The 16906-nt window shown below is 54.6% G+C and overlaps 1 protein-coding gene across 3 annotated transcripts; it reads right to left on the reverse strand.

The window, feature by feature from the left end:
• Window positions 1-194: 194 nt before the first annotated feature.
• FNDC5 (fibronectin type III domain containing 5) lies at window positions 195-7801 on the reverse strand. Of its 3 annotated transcripts, none has more exons than XM_069477623.1 (6): window positions 7634-7801; window positions 5791-5906; window positions 5118-5316; window positions 4664-4753; window positions 2543-2676; window positions 195-1473 (listed from the first exon to the last, which is right to left on the reverse strand). In XM_069477623.1, the coding sequence occupies exons 1-6, from the start codon at window positions 7725-7727 to the stop codon at window positions 1456-1458; spliced, it is 651 nt and encodes a 216-aa protein (XP_069333724.1). In that variant the 5' UTR covers window positions 7728-7801; the 3' UTR covers window positions 195-1455. The 3 variants fall into 3 exon arrangements, with proteins under 3 accessions (XP_069333724.1, XP_069333723.1, XP_069333725.1); XM_069477622.1 differs by having other exon boundaries at window positions 195-1651; window positions 7634-7800; XM_069477624.1 differs by lacking the exon at window positions 195-1473 and adding an exon at window positions 1661-2188.
• Window positions 7802-16906: the final 9105 nt, after the last annotated feature.

The following is a 16906-nucleotide window of genomic DNA, read 5'->3' on the forward strand; positions in this document are numbered from 1 at the left end:
TTTTCTCCTACACGTGCACCCCCATCTGTTCGAGATTTCCCTTCCAACTCCAGCTTGGCTGGCAGGCATGTCCCTAAGAAGCTGTAGGCCAAAATGGAGAGGGAGAACTCACTCCCTCCTCCACACATCCTGACTTGCTGCCAATTGCCAGAAAAAGAGGGCAACATTTGGGCATTTACCAGAAGACAAGGATGTGCCTTTTCATTTGTCTTTTTATTTTACATTTAAAAAGTGGTTATTGCTCTAACTGGATCAGAGGTAAGGACCTCTCCCCTAAGGAGCCTTGGCCTTGCAGCCCCATTCAGCAGGGATGGAAGTCACAAGACAATGAGTGGAGCCTCATGCCCTCCCATGAGGAAGCCCTTAGTATTGCTGACATCTGCCCTTTGTCCTGTCTCTTCTCCCCTGTGCTGCCACACTTGGGCAAAGCAGAGTGGTGGTGGGCCCAGCCTTGAGAGCTCTTGTAGACCGGAAGGAAGGCGCGGTCATTGGGTGATGGCTTTCGGCTCTCTGGCTTGGGGGCCAATGCTCTTATCATTCAGTTCAACAAATACGTACCAAGTGCCTACTGTGTGCCAGGCTTGTGCTAGGTGTGGTACTCCCACATTCCCATCCTTGGCCACCAATAGAAGATTCAGAGGTCCACCTCTTCCCATGCAGGCATTTGGCAGCCATAACTCATCAGTCCTAGGGAAGAGTCTACTTTCCCTCTTCAAGCACCATTTTTTTTTTTAAACCAGAAGGGGCAGTGGAGAGAGAGACCTGTCATATACCACTCAGGCTCTAGGGAAGGACATGAGGACCTGGGTACTTTTCACAGAACCCTGGATGAGATGGCAAGATATGAAGACCCCAGAGGCCAGTGGTGATAGCCAGGGCTGCTCTGCCTGTCCATGGAGAATGGCTCATGCCTGCCTTCCAGCAGCTTCCACACCCGAGTGGGTGGTTTATCAGCCCCCAGAATGCTGAATGTGCCTTTTCAGTTGTCTGAACCCACGTTGCTGAAACTCCAAAAGATGCTTCCTAAAGAAATGGGACCAATGCCTTCCAGCTCAGTCCTTGAGAGAATCCCTCTGCCCTCAGGAGTGGAGCCCTCCAATTTTGTTTTCCAAAAGAAACAAAACAGATAACATCTCATACACTTGCAAAGGTGTGCATCACACCACAAACAAGTCCTTGATGGCTAGATCCAGAAAAGGCTTGATGGCAGCCATGAGTGACCCTGCATGGCAGGCAGCCCCATGGCTTCCCTGATGTTCCTTGGTCTGAAAGACACAGCTTGAGTCAGTCTTAGTGCTTGTCATCTCCCAGAGCTTTGTGCACTTTCTCAAAGAGGAAGCCAGTCCAGAAGAGGCGAGGAGGCAGAAGGCTGTGTCTCATGCAGCTTTGCCTTTCCAGAATGGGGCCAGGCCTTTTAGTTTTGTGGCTTTTTTTTGCAGAATTTGGGTTTGTAGTTCAGCCTCCTTCATCAGACTAGGGCAGGGGGAAGAGAGAGAACTGTGCAGCTAGCTGTGCCTCCTCCCCACTGCCGCAGTCATCCCTCTCCCTGTGCCCATGGACCTGGGAACCAGCAGAGAAGAAAAATGGAATCCTCCTCTCTGCAGACAGGCAGTCACGCTTCAATGATGTTCACTGAGGGCTTGTTTGGAAACTGGGAGGAGAAAAATGAGAGAAGCGGCCAGGGCTAATTGAATAGACTTTTTGCAAGGCTGGAAACAGAGAGAGGATAGAAGGAAGGGAGCAGCACGGCTACAGCCTAAAAGCCAGGCTCTTGTCCCTTGTGGAAAGAAAACAGCCCTGCCCAGATGTCTTGTCTCTGCCTTTTCAAACCCAGCCTTCGGCCTCATTCAGCTGAATGGCCAAGACTGGGTCCTGGGCCTTGGGCCCATGGCCCCTGGTACCCAGTCTTCCCCCAGCAGTCATCCCTCTGAGCGCAGCCTCAGGCCACTGACATTGTTGAGGTGCTTCTGGAGATGGGGGTTAATAAGAGGCTTCAGGAAAATGCGCCAGAAAGAGAGAAGCCAAGAGAGAGGACAGTGAGCCAGAGGATACAAGGAAATGGAGGGAGGAAGAGATGTAGAGAGGGCCAGATGTTTGTTGGATAATCATCATCAGAACCACGGGATCCTCTCTCATTCTCTACTGTCTTCTGAGCTGCTCAGGGCGAGCACTGAAAAGGTTTTCATATCTGTTTTACAGAAGAGGAAATGAAGGTACAGAGTTGTGAAGCACCTGCCCAAGGCCACAGCAGGAGCAGGAATGAGCCCAGAGCCCGCCCCTCTCTTGCCGTCCCATACTAACCAAGAACTCTGCCCTCCTCACCGGCTACCTTTTTATTTTTTTCCCCAGTGTGGGCCCCTGGCACCCTCCAAAAGGAGAGGATTCAAAATCAATTTGCAGCGTTCCCTGTGTCACGCAGGCAGCAGCCAAGTCTGGCTCTGCCCAGTTGCAGCCATGCCAGGCCCTGAGCTGACCCCTTCTGCAATCCAGGGACGACCAGCGCACACGGGGCTGTCTACCCAGGCCCAGGACTCGCCCTCACCTTGCTGCGGAGAAGACCCCCGCCCTGGTGCTCTGGTGTGCTGGTTTCTGATGCGCTCTTGGTTTTTTCCTTGTTGTTATTGGGTTCGTTGTCCTTGATAATGTCATACTGGCGGCAGAAGAGGGCAATGACACCTGGGCAGGGGACAAATAGGAGCAATCAGGGGCCATGGCCTGAGTTCTTGCCTCACCCGCTTAGTTCCCACTCGTACAAAGTCTAGTGGGAATGATGGTTTCTCCAGATGGTCTCTCACCTGCACGACTGCAGCAGCCTCCCTCTGGTTGTCCCCAGCTGACCCCTCACCAGCCATCCCTTTCACTGCTGCTAGGCTGACCTTCCCACAACATGCATCTGACCAAGTCTCCTCCCCTCCTTTCCTTTAAACCTCTGACAGCTCCCATTTTCCTTGAGGGGAAAAATAGAAACAACAATAGCATTTGTCGAGCGTGTGGCAGGCCCTGTGCTGTGCAGTGACATGTTCTATCTCACTTAATCCTCACAACTCTACGAGGGTACCTATTATTATCATTCCCAGGTTACAAGTGAGGACACTGACGCAGAGAGTTTAACTAACTTAGCTCAAGGTCACACAGTGGTGGAGCTGGGATATGAACTCCAGGGCCTGCAGTCTGTTAGATGTTTAGTTTTATCAAACTAAATAATACATGAACATAGTCTGTTTTGAAAATAAAGTATTAAGGCAGCCAACTCCAATTCTTTTAGGCATTTTCTCCGTTTTACCTCTATGTTTATAGTGTTATTTCTTGATCTATTTTAGATATCTGTTGACTTCCTACCATGGTAGATAAAGCCTAACAACTTCCCCTACTTCCCTCCCCATCATCCTAACAGAATTACATCGCAATTTTGGGTTAATTCACTATGCTTATATTGTTATGATTATGTAAATATTGTCTGCATCAAGTCTAATAAAGCACCATAAGCAAACCTCTTCTTTGGTACAATCCTTTCCCCGCCCCGCCTGTTTTTCTATGTTCCTAAGGAACACTTTTTTCCAAATGCTTCTACAATAGAGCCTGCCTTCTCAACCACCATGCTAATAAAGCTTCAGCATGGTATTCAAATCCCTCAAAAGACTCCAGTCTGTAGCCTCACCATCCTTTACTCCCTCACTTTCTGCCTTCTTTCTTGGATTGCAGCTGCACTGAACAAGACTGAACTTGATTTGTATCTTGAACACACCATGCCCCAAATACCTGTTCTCTTTTGGCTGCCTGGTGAACTCCTATTCAACCTTCAAAGCTTGATTCCCGTGTTATCTCATGTGTTTTTCCGAATTTCTTCCCCTAGCCCCAAAATTAATTCCTTCTCTGCTCCCATACATGGTACAATTACAGCACTCATCACATTGAATTATAGTTCAGTGCAGGCCTGGCTTCTCCCAGACTGAGTTCCTTGCAAGCACAGGCTCTCCTTAGTCATGATTGTAGCACTACTGTTTGGAATGGAGCTGTTGTTCAGTAAATGCTGGCTGAGCACAAAGATGAATGGAACTTGGTCTTTATCCTCAAGGAGCTCACAGACTGAGGGGAAGAGAGACATGAGCCCGACTAACTTACAGAAGGAGGGCTAAAGAGAGGGGTAAACAGTGGGAACACAGAGGCAGGAGGGCCATTCTAATGGACGGATTGGAGGAGTTTTCATGGTGACCATCTCAGAGCTCGGTCTAAAAGGATGAGTAGGTTAGGAGAGTGTCCCAAGCCTAAGGCCAGGCAGTGATTTTCCCTAACTGCCCAGGCCTGAAGCCTCTGGAGGCACAGCAACCCAGAAGAGGAAGGAGAGGCTACAGCCATGGCCAGAAGGCAAAGGAACTGTGGACGTGTCCACCCCCAGGAGGCTGAACCACTTCTGAGGGAGAGGAAAGGCAAGTACTCATATAATCCTATAAGGCAGCTGTCAAACTACTATTATTTTGGTGATGAGCAGGTTAGAGAAGGGCTCAGATCTGGTTCCCAGCACTGTCCCAGGTAGGACTTGGAGACTTTTCACCTCTTAGGTATCTCCAGCCCCTTATCCTCTGTTTCTGTGAGAGAGGGGGCCTGGTCAGGGTCCTCCATGTCCCAGAGGCTCAGTGAAGAAGGGCTTGGAAGCCAGACTCACCTGCCCACATGAACAGGACCACGACAATGATCAGCACCTCGCCCGTCCGCAGCTGTTGGTTCCTCCCCATCTCCTTCATGGTTACCTCATCTGTGGGGAGAGGGACACTAGGTCTGTGGCTCCTTTCCTCCCCTAGCAACTCCTCTAGGGCCAAGCCCAAGACAATAGTGCTTATTTCTATGGGTGCCCACACATCTAACAGAAAGAGAGTCTAGAAAATATTGATGGCTACTTAGGGTGGCAGTGATAGGACTCAATCCAAAGGCAGGAGTTTATATATCAATGTCTTAAGGGATTAAGGGGAACCTTTTCTCTCTCAGGTACTGCTTTACTTGGAGGTGGGGGGAAGGGGAAGCAATGGGGGAGACAGAGTGTTCCTCAAGCCACTTACTACTGCTCTGGTCCTGACCACCCCTCACCCACTCCTGTTCCTCCTAACAGTGACTCGGCCTGCCTTTGTTCTTGGAGGCCATCTTCTCCGCCTCACGTGGAGTCTTGAAGAGCACAGGCTCGCTAGCCGGGCTCTGGCCCTGAATGGAGATGGCCTGCACATGCACGATGTACTCCGTGTCCTCCTCCAGGTCCCAGAGGGCGCACGAGCGCGTGGTGGTGTTCACCTCCTGGATGAAGCGCAGCATCCGCACATCCTTCTTCTGCAAAGGCAAGCGCCAGCCCGCTGTTGTCAGCTCGCAGTCATCAGCCCTGCTTCTGCACACCTCCCAGCAGTGACAAATCCTTTACATACACAATCTTAATCACCCCATCACCTCTGCTCTTTATCTCCATTTTACAGGGAAGGAAACAGGTTCAGAGAGGTTAGGGAAGTTGCCCAAGGCCACACATGTAGTGGGCACTGGAGCCAGGTCCTAAACGCAGATGTGTCTGAGATCAAAGCCATGCTCTCAATTCCTGTGTTCCAGCTGAAAGTTCCTGAACCCTTCCTCACTGACTGATTCTCTTCTGGGGCCCCAATTTTAAGCCATGTGTGCAACTTGCTGCTTCTCTCTCTTGCCCCAGGTTCCTTTTTGCTTTTGAGTTCTCCACCACCACTACCACCGCACCCTCCACCTGCATCTGCCACTGCTATCTTGATGTGTCCTTCCCTCCCAAGGACCATCGAGGGTTACCTGCTGAGAGATGGCAAATCCGATGACAACTTCATCCTCCAAGACGTCCCAGCTCACCACTGCAGAGTTGGCCTTGAGGTGCCTGACAGTGACGTTCACTGGGGCGGAGGGACTGTCTGGGGGTGGGTGGGGAGACACCTGAGCCTGAGTATCCCCTGCTGTGAGGCCCAGATCCACTGTCTTACAAGTGAGAAAGGGAAACCTGGGGAAGGCCACTCAGTGGGGGAAGGAAGAAACCAAGGTCTCAAATGGGGTCAGCAACATGGCTCTCAGTTCTTCAGTGGGTTGAAGAGTCAGGCCCAAGAGGCTCCAGGCTCCTGTGAGGATGGAAGCCCCTGCTGGCCATAGCCTGGCCCCACTAGGGGTCCGAGGCTATAATTGATAGGCCAGGGCCAGATCTAAGGAATGAGTGGTTAGAGCTACGGGGACAGGTATGTAGGGGACTAGGTGATCAGGGTTGCGTTGCAGAAGCTGACGATTAGCTGATGAAAAGGACTCCCAGTCCAGAGCTCTTTCTACACTACTACACTGTCAAGTGACCTTGAGGGAAGGAGAAAGACCCAGAGGTCGAGAAGAGCCAGGCGCGCGTGAGCCCTAGGATGGGAGTGAGAAGCAACAGAGGTACCCCTAGAATTGTGGTAACCCAGCAGAACGAAGCTTGGAGAAGGATCTGGTGAGTCTCTTTTCCACATTCCACCAGCCCCTAGAGGCAGGTGGGGAGGTGGCAGGGGAAGATGGGGTCGCTCAGAGTGGGGCTGCTCAGTGGAGAGTCGAGAGGGCAGGGTAGGGCCTTCAGGGGAAAGAGGATCAATGGGGAATCGATCAGTTGAGAAGAGACAGGAGGGAAGTAGGAGGGAGAGTGATTGCAGGGGGAGGTAGTCAGGGAAGAAAGAACCTTCCAGGAGAGGGACAGTGGAGTCACACAAGCCTCTCTATCTCCCAAGGGACAGGTGCTGCAAGCGGAAGACCTGAGCCTGAGCAGTATCCCCTCACCCCTCAGATGAATGAACTCAAGGCCCAAGGGGATGGGCTTGGGGCCTGCGGGGGGGGGGGGGGGGGGAGACAGAGCCAGATATGGAGATGGAGACAGACAGGTGGCGTGGTGGCAGATATGGAGCCAAGGAACAGACAAGTAGGGCACCAGAGACAGACACAGAGATGGAAACAGAGAGAGCGAGAGAGAGGGAGCACGCACGCGTGCGAGAGCGCTGAGCCACATTAGATAGATGGGTAGAGTGAGAGATGAGCGAGGCAGTGGCAGCCAGAAGGGACAGAGACAGGGCATCAGGAGAGGCTGGGTGAGGATGAGGCCAGGCCCCACGGGGCAGGCCAGGCACTGCACCAGCTTGGGGTGTCAGGGGCCCACCCCCACCCGGCCTGCACCCTCAGGTGCCAGTCCCCATCCCCTTCACACATGCTGTGCACAAGAGGATCCCATCTGCTCCTCCTGCGGAGTTGGCCTGCGAGGCTTTGAGAGGTCTTTGGGGACACGGAGGGAGGCCCAAGGTGGGGGACTGATGTCCTCAGCTGCTCCCTGGGCCAAAGAGGGAAACTAGGGACCCTGAAGCAAACAACTGGGGTTAGGGAAATGGGTTAGGGGACTGGGGGTCACGAGATCTTAGAAAACTCATGGCTGAGGCAATGGGAAGCAGTTTGGAAGCTGAAGGACAGGTCCGGGGGTCAAGGAGGTAAGGAAGAGGTTGGGGCAGGGAAGCAGTGAGCGGGGCGAGACACGGGGTCCCTAGGGAGCAGGGAAGGGAACCGAGGACTCCCTGGTGGCTGGGGCGGGACAGCCGCCCGCCCGGCGCCAGCCCGCCGGGCCCCCCGCCCCGGGCCCCCTTACCCGCCTGCACCAGTGCGAAGCAGACGCAGCCCAGCCACAGGCGGAGCGCGGCGCGGGCGCGGGGCGGCCAGGCGCTCGGCGGCTCGGGGTGCATGGCTGCTCCTCCGGCCGGCCGGCCCGGGGCGGCGCAGGGGGACGCGGCTCCGGTGCCCGGCGGCCGCTCGCGCTTGCGCTCCGGCCCGCGGCCCGGCCGCCCCGCGCCGCCCCGCGCCGCCTGCATGTCGGCTCCGCGGACAGCGACTCCCGCGCGGCGGCGGCGGCGGCGGCGGCGGCGGCAGCGACCGCGTCCACGTCGGGCGCCCTGGGGGCGGGGCGCCCCCGCTGCGGGGAGAGGCGCGGGGGCGGGGTGAGGGGCGGAGGGCGCCCCTACTCCCGCCCCCGCTCCCTACTCAGTCGGCGGCCGGGGGGAAGGGGCTTCGCGGACTGGCGGCTGCCACCCTCGGTCTCTGCGGGAGCCCCAGCAGGGTTCTCTGCGCCCACGGCGGTCAGCCCCAACCTCGCGGCCTCACAGCCCTGACCCGCCCTGGTCTCTGCCCTTCCCAAGGGAGAGGGAGGACAAGTGCCGCTGGGATGCTCATCTGTGCCCCGACCCCAAAGTGGACCTCTCCTCCTTGGGCCTGGGGGTTCCCACCCCTCACTCCACCCAGACTTGAGGCATCGCTGGCCGCGGCAGAGGGGCTGAGGTTGCCTACAGAGTTCTAAGCAGGTGCTCAGTGTTTACAATGGGGCTGAGAGGCGCTACTCTGACTCACTGGAGGACCTAGTTCTGTGACCCCAAGCCAGTCCTTTTCCTTCTGTGGACCTTCATTTCCACCTCCATAATGACAGCAAAAATGAGCATCTACTAGCTGCCAGATAGCGTGCTGAGCTTTATCTGCACTATATGGTCTAACTCTCACAGCAACTCTGTAAGGTCTGCCTTGTGCACACTTCACATGGGACGAGACTGCAGCTTGGACAGGCCACTTGACTAGTCCAAGGACGCACAACAGAGCCAGGATTTGAACACAGGCCGATATGACTCCCAAAGCTGTCCTTGCCCAACTGTCTCCCCACCCAGAGTGACTTTGCACCGGGATTCCTGAGTTCTAGAACTGGCCTGTGCTGGTTCCTCCCCAGCTAGAGAACAATCTGGAAGGATCCCTCTCTAAGAGCAGTGTGAGAGAGGGGCAGCTCTAACACCCTTCACCCCCATCCCCCTGGCTTCTGGCTAATGGCTCTAAAGTGCAGGGGGCTTTGGCAGGCAGCCACAGTAAATAAAAGGGTTTGAGTGGCTCCTCCCTCATTTCCTTGGGGACATCCATATGCCTACCACTGTCCCCACATTCCCTCCTGCCTGATTCACACCTTTTCTGATCTTGGAGTGGCAGAGAGGAGCCCTCACCCTGCACTCACCACCCTGTCCTTAATGTGAGGGCCTCTGGAATACCAGGTGGCTAGAGACCCCAACCCCATGACATTCTTGACACCATGACATTCTCACCCCACGTTGCAGCCAGAGAAACAAGGGTGAGAAGAGGCACGTGGACCAGGGTTCCAGGGCCCCTGACATGTCTCCAAATGAGCCCCTTCCCCCTACTATCTAAAATTCCACCATGGGGGGTGGCATTCCCTTGGGGCTTAAAGGTTTTCCAGAGTCCCTGGAAGGGCTAATTTTCTTTGGAAAGAAAACACTTTACGAAGTTATCCCACAGAACGTCTTCAAGAACTTCCTCCCCATCCTCTCCAATTTTAGATTAAGAAATTGAGATCCAGCGATGGGAAGAGCTTGTTGCAAATTCACACATCGAGGCAAGAGACGCAATAGAACAACCCTCATCTCCTAATGCCCACCCGAGGACTCCTTCCACTGCCCCCCACATTTCTACTTGGTCACCTTGAAAGGGGTGGGCTGGGGGAGAGCTCAGGGGCTCTCTCTGAGCAGCAGAATCTTACTGCCCAGCCCCTCCTCCCTCAGGCCTGCCTCAGTTGGCAGGTGGACGCTGTCCGGCCCCTTATTTCCTTAGCCACATACCTTGTCTTGGGGGAGCCTCAGCTGCGACCTTGACCTGTTTGGGATAGGAGCCCGGGAGCCAGAGCACCTCTCGTTCTCTCTCCCTTTTCTCTTCTCTCTCTTTCTCTCTCCTTACTATCGTCTCCCTTTCTCTCTCCCGGCAGCTGCTGCCTGCCCCACCCCGCCCCGCCCCGCCCCACCAGCTGCAGCTTAGCCCCTGGGGACCCCCCTTCCCCCAACCCATCAGGCAGGAACAGACAACCCGAGGGCCTGCAGGAGCAACTGGAGCCTCCTCAGGCCTCCATCGCAGGAATCAGCAGGAAGGAGAGGGTTCAGTGAGAGGACACAGAATCCACTTCTGTCCCTGCTATGGAGAAAAGGAGGAAGGGAGAGGGTCCTGGTGGGGTCTGGCCTCTAGGCCAGCGCTGGGGAAAGGGGAGCTTCAGCGCCACCTGCTGGCCCCTCCAGGTAAAATCCCAGGTAGATGTAGGGCACTGGGAGGAGGGGAGATGGCGGTGCCTGAGGTTTGAGAGGGATGAGGAAAGGTGGCTGGAGGAGGGGCCATGGAGGACTGGGAGGGTTTGGAGAGTTGTGGCTGTGGGGATGCAACCTTCCCAGGCCTCATGATGCATGGGGTACTTGGGCACTACCTCAATTCTGGGAAAAGTCCCGGTGCCTGCACCCTGGCAGCCAGTGGGAGCTGGGTTGGCGGTGGGAATTGCTGGGAGCATTTCGAGGTGCCCTGGGTGAGCCTGGGGGGCACTGTCAGGGCCAGTCACTTTATGTACACCATCTTTACAACCTCTCTTAGCACAGGTCCTAAGATACAGTAGGTGCTCATTAAATGTTAACTGTATGGAATAAATTTGTTTTGCCAATGTATATATATTGAGCACCCATTATGTACCTGGCTCTGTGCAGCATTCAGAAATACAGCAGTGGCAGGATGAATGAAAGGAGTATCTGGGCGGGGGCTAAAGGGTAGACCTCTGTCCTCCCAAACTGCACTTGCTGGTCCTCATCTGGAGGACTCCACAGGCATCTCCTAGGTAGCTGGCTGGTCGCTTACACATTGGGACCTGGTGGGGTCATCAGCACTGGGACCCTTCTGGGTGTCCACATCTGTCCAGAGTCTCAGCATCTAACTCAGGCTGCAGGTGCCCAAGCCAGATCCCAGGCAACCATTTAGAATAGGAAGGTTCCTCTTCATGGCCGAGAATGGTCCTGGCCCCAATCTAACAGGAAGATTCGGGAGATGGTCAGGAATTGCTTTGGGGATATAATAATTGAGCACCTACCAAGAACTTGGTTCTTTACCCATGTGACTTTGAGTCTTAGGCTGGTAAGTGTTATTAGCTCCCATTACAGGTCAGGAAGCTGAGGATCAGAGAGGTGAAGGGACTTGCTCTGGGCCACACAGCCAGTGAACTATGGAGCTATGTCTCAAATTCAGTATGTGGCTCCAAGTTTAGGGTTTGATCCAGTCTGCCTACCACTTCTCCTTACCTCAAAGACCTCTCAGGACAAAAGTCCAGGGCCCAGGCTTACCAGAGGACATCAGTTTCCTTCCCTGGAGGGCTTGAAGGGGCTTGCTCCTCACAGAGGAAGTTATTAAGCCCACGGCCAAGACCACACCAGGGAAGGAATCCACCACTCACTGAACACTTTCCACATGCTGGCACATTACATATAGAACTCTGAGAAGTCAGGATTATTATACCCATTTTACAGATAAGGAAACTGAGGCTCAAAGAGAGAAAGTGGCTTGCCATGGATCATACAGATGGAAGACAGTGGTCTGGCCTCTCTAATCTCCAAAATCCCCATCTCAGCAGTGATATGAGGCCAGCCCAGTTCAGTGTGTCCTGAGTGCCTATTACCAGGCCAGCCTGGGGCCAGGTGTTGAGGACACATTGATGAACCAGACTGCTCATTGTCCTTGAGGAACACCCATGGTCAGGGGGGAGGAGAGAGAGAGATCCTCTTAAAATACAGAGAGGGGACTTCCTCCTGGAATAGGAGGGACCTGGGACCTACAGGAGCAGAAGAGAGGATTAACTTGAGAGGACAGCAGGGAGGGTTGCTGAGAGGAGGTGATGCCTGAACTTAATAAGAACTGACAGTCAGGTGCAGATCAGTCAAGTGAGGGGAAAAGGACAGAAGGAAAAAGGAATCACTGACCCCGAGGCCTGGGAGAGCAGAATGTTTCTGTGGGGTGGCAGGTAGGGGTGGGGAGGTGGCTGTAGGCTCTGGACTGTGACATTGGGATCAGGAAATATAGGACTGGATTTGAAATATTGTTCCAAGCTTGCAAGAGAAATTGGGGCTAGGGAGGGGCTTTATTTATTCAACAAATACTTATTAAGCACCTACTAAGTGCCAGAGGCTATGTTAGGTCCTGGTGACACAGCTGTGAACAAGAAGACAAGTTCCTCTCCAAGGTTCCTAGAGAGACAAGCAATAAACAAGTGAGCTAATGACTAAATAAATGATCTCCAGAGACCGACAGGGGCCATGAAAAAAATGGAGTAACATACATGGTGGAGAGTGGCTGACGGAGGTAACGTTAGGTAGTGTGGTCTGAAGGGGTGTCGTCTGAATCAAGACTTGAAGAAGGAACAGGAGACAGGCGTAACACAGCACAGGAGCAGCAAGTACAAGGGCCCTGGGGCAGGAGCAAGGTTGGCATGTTCAGGAAACATGAAAGAAGCCATGAGACTGGAGCTTTACGAGCAAGAAGGGGGAAATGAGGCCAGCTGGGATTGCATAGCACAGGGCCTCTGGGGTGGGGAAGAGAGTTTAGATTAAATCCACTCACAGTGGGAAGCTTCATGGAGGGATGTGATATGATCTGGTTTACATTTTAAAAAGCTCACATTGCCTGCTCCATCCAGTGTGCAGGCTGGACTGCAGAAAACGGGAGTGGGGGCCGGGTGACCTGGGAGGAGGCAAGGAGGCTGTTGCGGTCCTGTGGCCAGAAATGATGGGGTCTCGGCCTGGCTGGTGGCAGGGGACAGGGAGCAAAGCTGATGGAGGATTCGGGACATTTTCCGTGGAAGGAGCTGAAGGGTGAGATGCAGAGGGGGAGTGAGGAGAGAGGAGGAAAAGAGTGGAGGCAGCTCTTCAAAGTCCGGATTCTGAAGTCAGAAGCTCCTGGCTGGGCCCGTAATTCCACCTCTCTGAGACTCACCCACCTCCTCTTGAAAAGGAAGATCACAACAGTATCCATGCCAGAGTGATGGAGGGGGTGGGGGTGGAGAAGATGGGGAAGAGAGAAAGGAAGGGAGAGGGGAGGCATGAGGAGAGCCTTCTAACTGGGTAAAGGAGCCCTGCTGGAATCTCTGCAGTTCTTCGGAGTCCACAAAGGAAGGCTCCCATCCGACAGTGCTCAGAGAGGTTGAGAATCTTGTGCAGAGTCACAAAGCCAGTTGGTAGCAGCTCCATGCCTCAGACTCTGGCCCCCAGCTTTGCCTTTGGAGACAGATTCTCAGCCATGGGCCACAGTCGCCCAGACCCCACGAGAGCAGTGCGGACAAAGGCCCTATTTTGGTGGCAGGAAGTAGGGACAGCTGGGGTGAGACCTATTCCCTAGCAGGGGCCCGTAGCAAAGGGGGGCGGTCCGAAGTGAAGGTCTGAGGCTCGCGGTCCGCCCCAGCTCCTGCATCCCGGGTCCCCGGAGGGCCTCCCTCGGCGCGAGGGAGCATGGCCCTGCAGAGCCCGGGCGCGGCCAGCAGGGGGCGCCCGCGTCGGCCAGGGTTGCCCAGAGCAGGAAGAGCCCAGGAAGGAGAGCGGGGCTGGGAGAGGCTGCCCCGCCTGGGGCTTTGCTCCCTGCAGGCCCGGCCCCAGGAGACCAGCTCCCAGGTGGGCAGGCCACAGACTCGGCAGACAGGCACCATTGCTGCCATTGCGCTGTGCACAAGTCACTGCACCTCTCTGGGCCTCAGTTTCCTCATCTACAAATGGGCCTAACAGTAGTGCCTGCCTCACAGGGTTCTGTGAGGAGTCACTGAAGATCAACCATACCAGGACTGATGGCACAGGAGCTGCCATTTTTATTAGCAGCAGTGGCAGTTGTATCATATCTTAATGGTGCCTGACACAAAGGGCGTCCAATCAGTGGTAGTTACAGTGATGACAAGGATGCTACTGCTGCTGCTGCAGGGACTCAATCATCATTTGTCTTGAATTTCCTCACCAGGGAGCATGCCGTGCCTACCAACCTGGGATGCTCCAGTGATGGGGAGGTCACTACCTACCGGCCATTTTCACTGCCAGATCATCCTCTTACTGAAAGCTGCCTCCTGGAAGACGTCCCCTGCCCACACAACTCCCTGCTCAGGGTGACCAGCCTGGCCCAGCCTCTGGCCTCAGGTGCCCTCCTTTCCCCAAAGTCTGCACGAGAGGTCTGGGAGGAGGCCTTTGTTGGAACGGAAGGGAGCTGACAAGTGAACCCAGGCAGCCTTCCCAGCAAGAGATTCTCAGTGAGTCTTGTTCTTGCTGTTCAAAGTTCCTTCCACAGGGAAGGAATAAATGCAAGGAAAGTCCCTGGTGTCTTCTGGACCTCCTCTTACTCCTTTGTCCTGAGAATGACTGGAGGCTGGAGAGGGAATCTGATGGCCCAGAGTGACAAGTCCAGGAACGCTGGTTTTCTATTTGAGAAGCCTCGGCTCTGATCCCACCTGCTGCCAGACATACCCATCTGTGCTCGTGGGTCCTTGGGTCCCAGGGTGAATGCTCAAGGGTCTGGCATCAAGGGGTCTGCTGAGGAGACAAAGAGCTCGAAGCTTGGAGCCAAACAGTTCGGGGCTCAAACCTTGCCTCCGTCCATCCCTACTGTGTAACCCCAGGCAAATCACCCTACCTCTCTGAGCCTGGTTGCTCATCTGGCATCTCTATCCCAGAGAGATATTGTGGGGGGAGTACAGGAGATGTTAGCATGTGCAAAGAAAAATGCAGGACCTGGCACATGGTAAGTATCTATAAATGTTGCAGTGGGTATTATAAAGTGGAAGTCCCTTGCTCCCCCAAGACCCACTCTGCATCTGAGTGGGCCGGGGTGGCTGTGGGAGGGGCTCATGTCAAGTACTCCTGGGTCAGGAGTGGGTCAGGAGTGGGCCAGGGCTTGGAGCACTGTGCATGTGCCTGCATTTACAAGGGGTGTGTGTGTGTGTGCGCTTTTGAGGGGGCAAGGGTGTGCATGTGTGTGCCAGGGTGTGCACATGTGTGTGCATGTACCAAAGGCTGCCCCATCCCAGGAATTCCTGGGGCAAATGTGTATTTGCAGGTACCGGTGCAGTATCCCTGCACTGATTGGGGAGGCCCCTCTGTGCACCGTTACTATGGCAACAATGAGGCAATCCCCAGCCTCGGGAAGAGCCTAAGGTGCCAGGAATGATAGCAGGCCCGTTCTTCCCAGGGAGAGAGACAGATTGGGAGCATGAGTCCCCTGGGCCGTCAGCCTCTGCGGGTGGAGTTCTGGAACTCTGGGTACCCCTGGGCCCTCTGAGAAGCCCTCACTCTTCCAAGGGAGCCTGGCTCACTGGAAAGAGCTCAGAGACAGAATTGGGTCCATCTTGGATCTGGCTCTAACTCCATGCACAGTCTTGGGCAGGGAACTTGATGTCTTTGTGCCCCAGTTAGTTACCTCTTCTATAAAATGGGGGAAATAGCAGGTGCTAGCAGAAGTCTAGAGCTGGAGTGTGACCTTTTCTCTCCCTGGGCACCTGCCCCCAAAGGTATATAAGTGTATGTCCCTGAGCCCTGAAGGGTCACAGAGCAGCCTCCACCACGTGCACTACCCTCCAGTGTCTTCAGGGCTCCTGACAGCAGCTCTGGAAAGGAGGACACAAAAAGTCCGAGGCTCTGGGAGGGCACGGCTGGCCAGTGGTGGGGCTGGGTCTGCTGCCCCACACCTCCCCAGGCCCAGCCACATGCACTCAGCCCATGAGCCTCATCACAGAGGTGGCTGGGAATTCCAACCAGTTTTCTGAGTCATGAGGAGCAGGACACAGGTACCGGGTGCAGCATTCAGCCTGGGCAACCCAGGGCAGAGCTTGGCTGCTGGAGGCTCCTGGGAGGCAGAACCCAGTTTAGGAGGAACTTTCTTTTTAATATCTTGACTCTTTAGATTTTGACCCAGGTCTCGAATGTCCCGCATGTTTAGGTTGTAATACTTTCCGACGGAATTGCGTATAAAGTCACAAGTGAACACTCAGCTCCTGCCCTCCATTCCACTTCCAAGAAGTGACCGTTCCCCTTGCTGTGACCCCAGGAACGATGTTTAAAGGGTCCAGTCCAAGGTAGACCAAGAGGAGTGGTGGCATCGCACTCTCCAGAGACAGAATTGTGTAAGAAAGATACAAATGTTGGGGCTGGGCGCGGTGGCTCACACCTGTAATCCTAGCACTCTGGGAGGCCAAGGCGGGTAGATTGCTCGAGGTCAGGAGTTCGAGACCAGCCTGAGCAAGAGTGAGACCCGCCCCGGTCTCTACTAAAACCAGAAATTATCTGGCCAACTAAAAATATATATAGAAAAAATTAGCCAGGCATGGTGGCACAAGCCTGTAGTCCCAGCTACTCGGGAGGCTGAGGCAGTAGGATCGCTTAAGCCCAGGAGTTTGAGGTTGCTGTGAGCTAGGCTAACGCCACGGCACTCACTCTAGCCTGGGCAACAGAGCAAGACTCTGTCTCAAAAAAAAAAAAAAAAAAGAAAGAAAGAAAAATACAAATGTTTATCAGGGAGGCTGTGAAGCGTCACTTCCGATTGTGGGAGGGGCAAAAGCCTGGGTCTGCCTGGGTGACCTCAGGCAAGTCACTATCCCTCTCTGGCCAACCTCTGAAGCCCATCCAGCTAATGAGCTGCTTTCATCAGCAGAGGGAAGAGCAATTACTGTGCTGGGCAAGGGTTGTCTGGGATGTGACCCCAGCTGCTGGCATTACTTCACCCAGCCCCACCTGGCTCAGATCCCATGTGGAGAGATTAGGGGTGGGACGGAGACCCTGGTCGTCTGGTCCAAGAGGCTGCACTGGTGGGGAGCTAAAGGAGGAAGAGCCAAGCACGTCATGCCTCAAACACCCACCTACCCTGGCAGGCAGCAGGGAGCCATGGAAGGGTATTAAGCAGGAGGAAGATAATCAGATTTTGAGAAACTGATCATAGCGGGGGAGCTGTGAGAAGGCCTGAGCCATAATACAGGGCAGATCTGACCAGGAAGTGCGGGATGGCAGGGGGAAGAGAGGGCAGGCCCTAGAGCCCTCCTCTGCTGCAACAGGCTGGACTT

This window comes from Eulemur rufifrons, chromosome 8 (genome assembly GCF_041146395.1).
Source record: "Eulemur rufifrons isolate Redbay chromosome 8, OSU_ERuf_1, whole genome shotgun sequence".
NCBI classification, from domain to species: Eukaryota; Metazoa; Chordata; class Mammalia; order Primates; family Lemuridae; genus Eulemur; species Eulemur rufifrons.

Excerpts from the sequence above, each read along its gene's own strand:
- FNDC5 (XM_069477622.1), bottom strand. The coding sequence starts at position 7,727 with ATGCACCCCGAGCCGCCGAGCGCCTGGCCGCCCCGCGCCCGCGCCGCG. Across the intron at positions 5,907-7,633 it reads CTTCGCACTGGTGCAGGCGG|ACAGTCCCTCCGCCCCAGTG; the intron begins GTAAGGGGGCCC and ends ACCCACCCCCAG. Across the intron at positions 1,652-2,542 it reads GGGGTCTTCTCCGCAGCAAG|TTTCCAAACAAGCCCTCAGT; the intron begins GTGAGGGCGAGT and ends TTCTCCTCCCAG.